The 12,500-nt window shown below is 56.0% G+C and overlaps 1 protein-coding gene across 1 annotated transcript in view; it reads right to left on the reverse strand.

Moving 5' to 3' along the window:
- Nucleotides 1–12,500, reverse strand: part of hmcn1 (hemicentin 1) — a 75,586-nt gene that overhangs the window by 19,302 nt on the left and 43,784 nt on the right. The window contains exons 40-68 of the mRNA XM_084692409.1: nucleotides 12,107–12,230; nucleotides 11,060–11,235; nucleotides 10,862–10,958; nucleotides 9,990–10,112; nucleotides 9,742–9,897; nucleotides 9,302–9,598; nucleotides 8,741–8,908; nucleotides 8,467–8,580; nucleotides 8,030–8,116; nucleotides 7,607–7,798; nucleotides 6,951–7,124; nucleotides 6,132–6,245; nucleotides 5,888–6,033; nucleotides 5,369–5,519; nucleotides 4,919–5,116; nucleotides 4,485–4,598; nucleotides 4,101–4,279; nucleotides 3,706–3,802; nucleotides 3,104–3,265; nucleotides 2,873–2,986; nucleotides 2,478–2,680; nucleotides 2,177–2,258; nucleotides 1,939–2,070; nucleotides 1,681–1,830; nucleotides 1,325–1,484; nucleotides 823–947; nucleotides 429–612; nucleotides 222–319; nucleotides 1–72 (exon numbers count right to left, since the gene is read on the reverse strand). The exon at nucleotides 1–72 is cut by the window's left edge and continues 207 nt beyond it. Coding sequence (XP_084548535.1) covers nucleotides 1–72; nucleotides 222–319; nucleotides 429–612; nucleotides 823–947; nucleotides 1,325–1,484; nucleotides 1,681–1,830; nucleotides 1,939–2,070; nucleotides 2,177–2,258; nucleotides 2,478–2,680; nucleotides 2,873–2,986; nucleotides 3,104–3,265; nucleotides 3,706–3,802; nucleotides 4,101–4,279; nucleotides 4,485–4,598; nucleotides 4,919–5,116; nucleotides 5,369–5,519; nucleotides 5,888–6,033; nucleotides 6,132–6,245; nucleotides 6,951–7,124; nucleotides 7,607–7,798; nucleotides 8,030–8,116; nucleotides 8,467–8,580; nucleotides 8,741–8,908; nucleotides 9,302–9,598; nucleotides 9,742–9,897; nucleotides 9,990–10,112; nucleotides 10,862–10,958; nucleotides 11,060–11,235; nucleotides 12,107–12,230 — 4,189 coding nt within the window. The remainder of the gene's footprint in view (nucleotides 73–221; nucleotides 320–428; nucleotides 613–822; nucleotides 948–1,324; nucleotides 1,485–1,680; nucleotides 1,831–1,938; nucleotides 2,071–2,176; nucleotides 2,259–2,477; nucleotides 2,681–2,872; nucleotides 2,987–3,103; nucleotides 3,266–3,705; nucleotides 3,803–4,100; nucleotides 4,280–4,484; nucleotides 4,599–4,918; nucleotides 5,117–5,368; nucleotides 5,520–5,887; nucleotides 6,034–6,131; nucleotides 6,246–6,950; nucleotides 7,125–7,606; nucleotides 7,799–8,029; nucleotides 8,117–8,466; nucleotides 8,581–8,740; nucleotides 8,909–9,301; nucleotides 9,599–9,741; nucleotides 9,898–9,989; nucleotides 10,113–10,861; nucleotides 10,959–11,059; nucleotides 11,236–12,106; nucleotides 12,231–12,500) is intronic.

Raw genomic sequence — 12,500 nt, forward strand, 5'->3', positions numbered from 1 at the left:
CCAGCGACGCGAGGTCGCCCCGCACCACCGTCACCTCCCTCGTGCTTCCTGATCCGTCCAGGCTGGGAGGAACTGGAGGGGGGGGAAGAGGCAGGATGTGACATCACAGAGAGAGGCTCGGCTTGGCTAAGCAAGAGCGTGTTGTTTTCTTCTTCAACGGGGGTGTATGGTGTTGGGGGTTGTTCCAGTAATATCTCGAGATATATTTGTATTTTAGTTACCATGGACCTGGAGGTTATAGTGTTTGTTGTCGACTCCTGCCCTGTTCGACGCCATACATGTGTAAGAGCCAGCGTCAGAAACCTGAGCTCTGCTGATCCTGTCAGGAACACAAATGAAGAACAAAAAAAAAAAGTTCAAAGTGCTTTTCCCCAGAGTTGTAACAGAGTCTGAAGCTGGTTCCCCTGTGACCCCTGACCCCGCGTTACCTGAGCACCTGCCCGGCAGAGAGCAGGCGGAGGTGGGAGGAGATGGGGAGGGGGAGGCTGTTCCTCAGCCAGTTGAGCTGGGGGGGAGGGGAGCCCGTGGCCACACACTCTAGGCTGACGGAACTGTCTAGAACTGTGGTCAACACCTCGGCCTTCGCCGCGTTTCCACCAATCACAGGAGGGACTGGAGAGAGGAGAGGAGGTGGAGAGATAGATTTTTATCTCTATAATTGATTATAATAAAAAAACAAATGATGAATTGTTTAACTGCTAACACTTTGTGTCATTTATTCACAAATAGAACACATAAACCTTATCCAACTGATGTGTTAACGTGATACATCCACATTGTGTCTGTGCTTGATGATCCTGCGAGAAGGCATGACCAGCTCACCGTAGACGCCGAGGTTATAGATCCTGTCCTCCTCTCCAGCAGGGTTGGTGGCCATGCAGGTGTACTTGCCCCCGTCAGACGTACGAGCAGCTGACAGAGTCAGGGTGCTGCCATCTGGACTGATCCTGGAGGGAGGAGGGGGGGGGGGGCACACCAGCACACATCTGGTCAGGTGTCATCGCTATCGATTAGTACTGCCTTAGCAGAACAGAAACAGGAAGGAATCCCTTTATCCCTAATTGATGCAGCTTCAGTCAGAATCGATGATGAGATTCCTCACTTCTGCTCGTTTTTAAATTTATATTGAGTCATTTAGCAGACGCTCTTATCCAGAGCGACTTACAGTAAGTACAGGGACATTCTCCCCGAGGCAAGTAGGGTGAAGTGCCTTGCCCAAGGACACAACGTCATTTGGCACAGCCAGAAATCAAACCAACAACCTTCTGATTAAAAGCCCTGACCCCCCTTTTCCTCCCTTCTCCTCTCCTTTGCTCTCCCCTACCTGAGTCCCTGGCTTCCTGATTGGCTGAGGGCCTTTCCGTCCTTCAGCCACTGGATGGAAGGGGGCGGGGTTCCCTCAGCGCGACACACCAATTGGATGCTCTCGTTCAGCAGCACGCCCACTTCACTGGGCAGCTCCGCCCCTGAAATGCTGGGCGGGACTAAAGGGGGGAGGGGGGCATCCAATCACATTCATCAAGACACCAACCAGGAAACATGGATTAACTGGCTTTACAAGGTAACAATGCGTTTTCTGTCAAAGGATAAATCAAAGCTAATTCTACTGGATTTGTATGTAGTATATTGGGTATTTTAAGGTCATATAAAGTTGTCTAAGTCTGTTGTGTGGCAGCGTACCTTGGATGGTCAGGTGGTAACTCTTACGAGCCTTCCCCTCCACGTTGGATGCCACGCAGGTGTACGTGCCCGCGTCGGACAGCTGGGAGCGGGCGATCTGCAGCTTGCTGCCCCCCGACAGGATGTGCATCTCCAGCGACTCGGTATTCTCTAGAAAACAAGACGTGGAGGCGAGTCAGAGAATGAGCCCCGTGGAACGGAGGGAGTCACGCGCGGGGGGGGGGGGTCCTGAGGGAGAGAGAGGGTGCTGCTGCTCACCGACGGAGCGGCCGTTCTTCAGCCAGGTGAGGCTGGGAGGGGGGATGCCCGTGGCGTCGCAGGCCAGGGTGACGGGGTTACTGACCGTCTCTACCCTCTTCTCCTCGGCTGGACCGTCGATACTGGGGGGCACTGAGGGGAGGGAGGGAGGGGGGTTAAAGAGTTGTGTTTTCAGTCGTGTTTTTTCCCGGCTCCCCATCATGCTGACACTTGGGATCTTTCTGGATCTTTCTCTCACCGTAGATGTTCAGGTGGAAGTTCTTGTCCACCTGTCCGGCCACGTTGGACGCCTTGCAGACGTACTGGCCGGTGTCAGACACCTGGGAAACACAGACAGGTCAACCACCGCACATACAGAAGAGGTCAAAGGTCAACACTGACCACTGCAGAGGGCTAGACCGGAACTCAAGCTTCAAGATAATAATCATCAGCATCATCAAACTATTTTCTATAGCGCCTTTAAAAGTTGCATCTTTACAACAAAACAAATGACACAATGGATACAGAGGAAGACAAGATGCATGGGGTTGACCTCTCACCTCTGCCCCCTTGACCTCCAGCATCTGCCCCCGGGCCAGGATCCTGATGCTGGCTGTCTCGGCTACGGCTCGGCCGTTCTTGTACCAGGTGAGGGTGGGAGGGGGGACGGCGTTGGACTCACACTCCAGGGTGACGGAGCCCCCCACCTGCACGCTCAGCACCACGGGGGACAGCCCGCTGCTGTCCCTGATACTGGGGGGGACTGGGGGGGAGGGAGGGAGGGAGGGAGGGAGGGAGGGAGGGAGGGAGGGAGGGAGGGAGGGAGGGAGGGAGGGAGGGAGGGAGGGAGGGAGGGAGGGAGGGAGGGAGGGAGGTGAGTGTGTTTATGTAGGTAGGTGTGTGGGTGTGTGTGCGTGGAGGGGGTGAGGTGGGCATGTGTCTGTGTGAGGCTGACCCAGCACGGTGAGGTAGAACAGCTTGCGTGTCTCTCCTGCAGCGTTCACAGCCACACAGCTGTACTTGCCGCCGTCAGACATCTTCGCCCTCAGAATCTGCAGTGTTCGTCCACCTTCAGAGAAACAACATCCATTTGGAGAAGGATTGCCGATTATCAGACAACCGTCTCAAACAAATATCCCCTCAATACTTTTTCCAACCCTTGCAATGTGTAACATTTGGGAAAAACCTGGCATGATGAGGGCGTTGGTGTTGTCGAGGACCACGCCCTGGTCCTTGATCCAGCTCAGAGAAGGAGGAGGAAAGCCTGTGGCCTCGCACGTCAGTGACATGAAGTTATTCACCACCACTGTCACATTCTCAGAGCTCAGGCCCACAATGGAGGGGGGTACTGGAGAGAGAGAGAGAGAGAGAGAGAGAGAGAGAGAGAGAGAGAGAGAGAGAGAGAGAGAGAGAGAGAGAGAGAGAGACACAGAGAGAGAGAGAGAGAGAGGGAGAGAGAGAGAGACAGAGAGAGAGAGACAGAGAGAGAGAGAGAGAGAGAGAGAGAGAGAGAGAGAGAGAGAGAGAGAGAGAGAGAGAGAGAGAGAGAGAGAGAGGGAGAGAGAGAGAGAGACAGAGAGAGAGAGACAGAGAGAGAGAGAGAGAGAGAGAGAGAGAGAGAGAGAGAGAGAGAGAGAGAGAGAGAGAGACAGAGACAGAGAGAGTCACACTATAGTCAATATATGTCACACCATCCATCCATTCACTGAGAAATGTACCAATCCTCTCTCCGTTTCTCCTGTGCTACACAAACACACACGCTCACAGTCAGGGTGTGTCCAGCCTTACCGTGGACGTTGAGGTTGAAGGACTTCTCGGCGCTGCCCACCACGTTGCTGGCCACACACACGTACTGCCCCGTATCTGTCACCTGAGCGCTCAGAACCTGAGACACACACAGGACACTGGTGACATCATTCACACCCCAGGAAGTGACATCATTCGCACCCCAGGAAGTGACATCATTCACACCCCAGGAAGTGGCATCATTCACACCCCAGGAAGTACCGGCACTCACTAATCCTAGAATGACACCATCTGCTCTCTTGAAAAGCGATTTAAATATAATAATACTATAGAATAAATAGATAGATAGAATACATTATTGTTATTTCATTACTATGATGTATTGTTAAAATATTTGTACAATTCTTGAGCTCATGGTCAGTCCTGACTGGACTCACCTGCAGCGTGCGTCCGTTGGACAGCAGTCTGGGGGAGCTGATTGGCTGGCTGTTCTTCAGCCAGGTGACGTTGGGCGCGGGGTGCCCGTCCACCTGACACTCCAGCAGGGTGGTCTGGTTCACCAGGACCCTCACCTCGTCAGGGACGTCACCGCCGCCACGCCAGATGGAGGGGGGGACTGAGGGGGGGGAGACACACAGAGACAACTTGCAGCCCAGGATTTATATCATTATTCAGACCAATCCTATCGGATTAAGTCTGTCTATGAACAGATTACAACATGGAGACAGGACATTTGTCCCAGATGTGTGTGAGAGTGTGTGTGTGTGTGAGAGGGGAGAGAGAGAGAGAGAGAGACAGAGAGTGTGTGTGTGTCTCCGTACTCAGCACTCTGACGTCATACTGGATGGAGTCCTCTCCTGCCTCGTTCACAGCCACGCACGTGTACCTCCCAGAATCCTTTGCCTGAGCCCTGGGGATCTGCAGCACACGGCCACCTGCAAACACACACCAGATCTACCTCAGAACTCTCTCTCTCTCTACCTCAGAACTCTCTCTCTCTCTACCTCAGAACTCTCTCTCTCTACCTCAGAACTCTCTCTCTCTCTACCTCAGAACTCTCTCTCTACCTCAGAACTCTCTCTCTCTCTACCTCAGAACTCTCTCTCTCTACCTCAGAACTCTCTCTCTCTCTACCTTAGAACTCTCTCTCTACCTCAGAACTCTCTCTCTCTCTCTCAACAATTTCTCTCCCTCACACACACACACAAAACCACACTACCCTCCTCCTCCTCCCGCCCACAGCAGTAATCCATACCAGGTAAGATGAGCACTTTGTCACTGGATGCCAGGGCCCGTCCGTCCTTGTACCAGGTCAGGGTGGGCGGGGGCACGGCGTTGGTCTCGCAGTACAGGGACACGGGGTTGTTCAGCACCACGTCCCTCTGCCCCAGCCAGCTGCCTGGAGGGGAGGGGGAGCTTCCCTCCACACCGGGTCTGGGGAAACTGGGAGGGACTGGGGAAGGAGAGACAGGGAGGGAGAAGAGAAGAGAGAGGAAGGTCACCCTTTGAGCGTGCCACATCATGTAAACCTTGAGAGAGAGCACGCAGACAGGTCCAAAGCACATGACCCCTCCACCGCGAGGTAGGCTCTCCTGCCAAAGTCAATTCCTTGTCTGTGCAAACTTTCATGGCGAATAAACACCAATTCTGATTCTGAGGCTCTCTGACGTCAGGAATCCCCCCGATCACAGGGAAGCCGCTTCACCTTGGATATTGACATCAAAGTCCTTCTCGTCCTCCCCAGCCAGGTTGGTGGCGATGCAGGTGTAGCGGCCGGTGTCGGACACCTGGGCCTGCCTGATCTGGAGCACGCGGCCGTTGGCCTCGATGCTCACGTGGTCGTCTGCCCTCAGGATCTGAGGAGAGGAGGGACATGGGGTTAGACCTGAGAGTCTGTGTGTGTGTGTGTGTGGGAAAGAGAGGTAGGAAGAGAGAAAGCCATTGCATGTATGCAAGTGTGTGGGGTGGAGAAAGAGAGAGAGAGATAGGGAGAGACAGAGAGAGAAAAAGAGAGAGAGACAAAGAGAGACAAAGAGAGAGAGAGAGAGACAAAGAGAGACAAAGAGAGACAAAGAGAGAGAGAGAGACAGAGAGAGAGAGAGAGAGACAGAGACAGAGACAGAGAGAGAGAGAGAGAGAGAGAGAGAGAGAGAGAGAGAGAGAGACAGAGAGAGAGAGAGACAAAGAGAAAGAGAGATACACAGATGTAAACGTGTCTTCCAACCTGTCCGTCCTTGAACCACTGCAGGGACGGCATGGGGATGGCCTGAGCATCACACTCCAGTGTCAAGGTGTTGTTGACCTTCAGCTTGACCTCCTTAGGAACCAGCCCCTGCCCCGGCACGTCGTTCTTATTGATCTGGGGAGGAACTACGGGAGGAGAGGGCACGCAGAGTTACCTAGCAACCAAAGTTACATGGAAACCTAGGAACCCCGGCTGGGCCCGGCTCCACCCGGAGGTGACTCACTGTAAACTTTGACCTCGTAGTTCTTCAGGGTCTCCCCGGCCTCGTTGGTGGCCAGACAGGTGTACCTCCCTGCGTCCTCCTGCGTGGCGCTGAGGATCTGCAGGGTGCGTCCGCCTGGGGGGTCACATCAGGGCCAGGGGTTAGGGGGTCACATCAGGGCCAGGGGTTAGGGGGTCACATCAGGGCCAGGGGTTAGGGGGTCACATCAGGGCCAGGGGTTAGGGGGTCACATCAGGGCCAGGGGTTAGGGGGTCACATCAGGGCCAGGGGTTAGGGGGTCACATCAGGGCCAGGGGTTAGGGGGTCACATCAGGGCCAGGGGTTAGGGGGTCACATCAGGGCCAGGGGTTAGGGGGTCACATCAGGGCCAGGGGTTAGGGGGTCACATCAGGGCCAGGGGTTAGGGGGTCAAATCAGGGCCAGGGGTTAGGGGGTCACATCAGGGCCAGGGGTTAGGGGGTCACATCAGGGCCAGGGGTTAGGGGGTCACATCAGGGACAGGGGTTAGGGGGTCACATCAGGGCCAGGGGTTAGGGGGTCACATCAGGGCCAGGGGTTAGGGGGTCACATCAGGGACAGGGGTTAGGGGGTCACATCAGGGCCAGGGGTTAGGGGGTCACATCAGGGCCAGGGGTTAGGGGGTCACATCAGGGACAGGGGTTAGGGGGTCACATCAGGGCCAGGGGTTAGGGGGTCACATCAGGGACAGGGGTTCACATCAGGGACAGGGGTCACATCAGGGACAGGGGTCACATCAGGGACAGGGGTTCACATCAGGGACAGGACGTTGAAAACAACTCTGTGGGTTCGACCCCTGACCTGGAAGCACTCTGATGTTGCGGTTGGACTCGAAGGGGGTGCCGTCCTTGAGCCAGGTGATGAGGGCGGGGGGGTAGGAATGCACCTCGCACACCAGCGACGTGGGGCTGTTCAGGGTCACTGTCACCTCCTCGGCCACGCCCTCGGGGTCAGAGCCAGAGATGGTGGGGGTGACTGGGGGGGAGGGGAGGGAGGGGGAGGGGAGGGGAGGGAGGGGGGGAGGGGAGGGGAGGGGAGGGAGGGGGGAGGGGAGGGAGGGGGGAGGGGAGGGGAGGGAGGGGGGGGGGGAGGGGAGGGAGGGGAGGGGAGGGGAGGGAGGGGGGAGGGGAGGGGAGGGAGGGGAGGGGAGGGGAGGGAGGGGGGAGGGGAGGGGAGGGAGGGGGGGGGGGAGGGGAGGGAGGGGAGGGGAGGGGAGGGAGGGGGGAGGGGAGGGGAGGGAGGGGGGGGGGGAGGGGAGGGAGGGGGGAGGGGAGGGAGGGGGGAGGGGAGGGAGGGGGGAGGGGAGGGAGGGGGGAGGGGAGGGAGGGGACAAGACCAGTCACTGCTACGTGCGGGTGTGTGTATATACACAAGGTATGTGTGTGTGTGTGTGTGTACACATGCGTACGTGTGTGTTTACTGTATACACAGTGTGTGTGTGTGTGTGTGTGTCTTACCCAGGACGTTGAGGTTGAAGTGTTTGCTGCGCTCCCCTGCGATGTTGGAGGCCTGACAGGTGTACCTGCCTGTGTCAGCCACCAGGGCGTCCCACACCTGCAGGAAGCGCCCGTGTGACGTCACCTGCAGACGCCTGCCCGCCACCAACGGCTGGCCGTCCTTCAGCCACCTGACCTCCGGAGCGGGGTTACCTAGGCGACGGTTATGAGAGGGGATCTTGGCATGATGTCGGAAACGATGACACGGTGAAGGAGTGACGTCCGAGTTAAAACTTATACTTACTCTTATACATTATATAAATACATTTTTGTCGTTTAAAGTCGTTTAATTTTTAATTTGAAGCACTATTTTTGTGTGACAAATCCAGACGATGACAACATCTCGTATGATGAACGTGTTTCCGTAGCGACGGAGCGACCTACCTGTGACCTCACACGTCAGGGTCACGTTGTGTCTCTCCTTGACTTTGGCGTCCTGGACGACACCTCCCTCACCAATGCTGGGGGGCACTGCAGCATGACACACACACACACACACACACACCAGGGGTCACACACCAGGGGTCACACACACACACCAGGGGTCACACACACACACCAGGGGTCACACACCAGGGGTCACACACACACACCAGGGGTCACACACACACACCAGGGGTCACACACACACACCAGGGGTCACACACCAGGGGTCACACACACACACCAGGGGTCACACACACACACCAGGGGTCACACACACACACCAGGGGTCACACACACACACCAGGGGTCACACACACACACACACACAACCCCAGATTCACACCAAAACACAGCGAGACCATACAGACACACTGAGTTGATGTTGAGGACGTTACCGAGTATCTCCATGTCAAAGTCCTTCCTCTCCTCTCCTGCACTGTTCGACACCACGCAGGTGTATCTCCCAGAATCCTCCACTGACGCATGCATTAGACGCAGGCTCCGCCCCCCTGAGAGAAAAAAAACTAATTACGTGACGTTAGATGTTTTAAGGGTGAGATATCAGTGTCACTCCTCAGAGTTTTAGACTACATCTGAGTTCTCCTGGTTGTAGTAAACCCTCTGTAAGATTTCTGTGAGTGGCGGACGTTTCATCCAATGGGAGCTGACCTGAGAGGACCCGGACGGAGCTGGAGGCTGTGATTGGCCGTCCGTCCTTCAGCCAGGTGATGGTGGGGAGGGGGATTCCCGAGGCCTCGCAGGTGAGGGCCACGGGGTTCTTCACCACCACACTGACCTCCTCTGGAACACGCTGCACTCCACTGATGCTGGGGGGGACTGGAGAGAGGGTTCCAGAAGGGTGGGGGAAGGGGGGAGAGGGAGGGAGCAGGAGAGAGAGAGGGGGGAGAGAGAGAGGGTGAGGGAGAGAGAGGGTGAGGGAGAGAGAGAGGGTGAGGGTGAGGGGGAGTGAGAGAGACAGAGAGAAAGAGAGAGGGGGGAGAGAGAGAGAGGGTGAGGGAGACAGAGAGGAAGAGAGAGAGGGTGAGGGTGAGTGAGAGAGAGAGAAAAAGTGAGGGGTGAGGAAGAGAGAGAGAAAAAGTGAGGGGTGAGGAAGAGAGAGAGAGGGTGAGGCGGAGGGAGCGAGAGAAAAAAGTGACCATGTGATGCGTCAACGTATCGTCATGTGACATATCTGTAGTCCTGTAATCCGTCCTGAACGTGTTCTCTCACCGTGCACGCTGACGTCATGCTTGCTGTCGGCCTGTCCCGCCACGTTCACGGCCACACACGTGTAGCGGCCCGTGTCTGACACCTTGGCGTCGGTCACCTGCAGCAGCCGGCCCTCGTTCAGCACCCGGGCTCCTCGCTGGTCCATGATTGGCCGCCCGTCCTTCAGCCAGGTGACGGCCGGGCGCGGCACGCCGTCCGCCTCGCACCGCAGCGTCACGTTCCCGCCCCTCGTCACTGTGACGACGTCCCCGGCCCCGCCCTCGGCCCCGCCCTCGCTGGGTCTGATGGAAGGGCGGACTGAAGTGAGAGGAGCGGGTGAGTGAAAGCCACGCCCCCTTACGACGCTATTCACTTCCTGTGTCTAAACGTTTAAGCCAATCGTACGCTTTCCCTCAGGCCGTGTGGGGCGTGAGGGGGCGGAGCCCGCGCTCTGGACGTACCGTACACCTGCAGGCTGTACTCCTTGGAGACGGCGCCGGCCGCGCTGGTTGCCGTGCAGCGGTAGGAGGCGGAGTCTGTCCTCTCGGCGCTGGAGATCTGGAGCTGCCGTCCTCCGGACAGAACCCTGACCCGCGAGGACGAGCTCACCTCCGCACCTACGGGATCAGACGGCGTGAGACACACACACACACGCAAACACACCCCCTCACACACAGGTAAACACACCCACCCAGGTGAGCCGTCGTACCGTCTTTCCTCCAGGTGAGGCTGGGAGGAGGGATCCCGCTGGACTCACACACCAGAGTGATCAGGCTGCCCTCCATGACGGTCAGGGGGGACGCCTCCTCTGACCCCCGGATGCTGGGAGAGACTGAGACAACAGCGGCGCAGTCAGACGGACGTCTCTGTACACAGACGCACGGCTAAATGGTGACGTTACGTTGCAGTGATGTGCTGTCGGAATGCGAGGAGGGCAGTTGTAACGACACCTAGACGACACTAGAGGGCGATCTTTGTGTTCTCTACAGTGTGCGTGGACAGTCCAGTACTGTTATTATCACACACCACACAGGTCTACATCTGCCTCAGGATGTTATAGGCTGACTGAAGGTTTCATATGCTGCATAGTTTTCCTTCCTGACCGTACGGACGTGTGCATGGAACATGGAACACACACTCTCACACACACTCTCACATACACACTCGCGCCGTCTTCTCACATATCGCCTCTGAGGTGTCAACTGATCCAACATAAACACCCGTGTCAGATCAGACCAAACAATCCGGGCGCCATGGTAACAGTGGGCCGCTACAACACTGTGGCCTGTTCACCCCGGGAGTCTGTTTCAACAGCCGGGCCAGCTCTGTTAATGGAGCGCCGCGCTGCTGTCGAGATACCTGCCTGGAGATCACCCTGAGGGCTTCTGGAGAGAGGAGAACTTGAAGATCCTTTCAGAGGCTACACTCCAAACTAGGTCATCTGGAAGTTATGTTATTGAACGTTTCTGTAGTCGTTTGGTGAGATGTCTGCCAACATAGGCAGGCACTCAACTAAGCATAAGAGTGACACACATAATCACGTGTGTACCCACACACACACACACACACCCCCACACTCACCCCAGACGTTAAGGTTGTAGTTCTTCTCGGTCTTGCCGGCGACGTTGGTGGCCTCACAAGTGTACCTGCCCGAGTCCTGCACCTGGGCACTGTCAACCTGCCAGGGGGAGCGAGGGGATAGGGCCGTCAGCCTGTCAATCACACTCGACGACCAATGACAGTGACGCAGACAGGAGGGCGGGAGAGGTGTCCTCCTACCTTCAGGACGCTGCCGTCCTCGGACACGGTCAGGCCGGGCTTCCGGAAGAGCGGGCGGCCATCTTTACGCCAGGACAGAGTGGGCGGAGGGATGGCGTCGCCCTGGCAACGCAGTTCCACCGGGCGACCCAGCATCACCGTGGCGTTCACCTCCTCGCCCATGATGTTGGGAGGCACTGGGAGACACACACACACACACACACACTGATACACACTGACTGAACGTGGGCCAACTGGGCCTCTGTTTCCCATGATGCAACTGTCACCGGGGGCGGATTTCAGACCCAGACGGTGAGCTCAGACTAGCGATGGAGATGGGGTCTCAGTGGTCCAGCTCTCCAGCACTCCGCCCTGCTGGACAACCCCTCGAAACAAAACAAACACGCTACTTTCCCTCTTCCCCTGGGATGGCCAATCAGAAAAATCACTGACTCGGAATCAGCCAAGATCATCCTAAAATATGGTTTGTCTTGGCGTCGAAAACTTCAAGAGGGGGGCCAGTTTCTCGTGGAATGATGTCGGTTGGAAAACAAAACACACGTATGTCACGGGGGGGGGGGGAGGCTCTGCCTGGCAGCTGGGGAACATGGTCACACGCATGGTGTAGTTAGAGGACGGTTGTGATTAAGACAAGGCTGGCTCTCTGTCTCTGGACATCGTCCTGTGATCTGCTGAGCAACACCGACGAGGCGTCCTCGCTCTCGTCGCACATGTTGGAAGCGTTACGCACTCACGAGACGTAAACACACACACACTCGCAACTCTCTCGTTTGACAGTTCTTCAGAGTACGTTGTGGAAAGTGATTGAGACTGAAGTTGATGGGGCTCATTTAAAGGCTAAATTGGTGGTCAAAACATCTCTTTCCTGAGCTAAACTGACTTTTGACGTGTTTAACTTTCGACGAACCACACTCATTTCCCCGTTGTAGCGTATTTGCTTGTGCTGAGTTCATGAACTTGTTAGTAGACATTCTAGAATGTGGTGCGTGTGTGAGTGTGCGTGTGCTGAATGGGTGAGTGTGTGTGTGTGGTTTACACTGTACTCACCATACACATGCAGGTCATAATCTCGGAGTTGCTCTCCTCCTGCATTGACCGCTACACAGGTGAACCTGCCCGTATCACTGACCTGAGCACTGCTGAACAACAGCACTCTGCCACCAGACAACACCTGGAAACACACACACACACACACACGTTATAGAGAATCACCTAACACACACACACACACACGTTATAGAGAATCACCTAACACACACACACACACACACACGTTATAGAGAATCACCTAACACACACACACACACGTTATAGAGAATCACCTAACACACACACACACACGTTATAGAGAATCACCTAACACACACACACACACGTTATAGAGAATCACCTAACACACACACGTTATAGAGAATCACCTAACACACACACACACAAAAGG

Source organism: Hypomesus nipponensis, chromosome 26 (genome assembly GCF_054491055.1).
Source record: "Hypomesus nipponensis isolate SF chromosome 26, ASM5449105v1, whole genome shotgun sequence".
Classification (NCBI taxonomy): Eukaryota; Metazoa; Chordata; class Actinopteri; order Osmeriformes; family Osmeridae; genus Hypomesus; species Hypomesus nipponensis.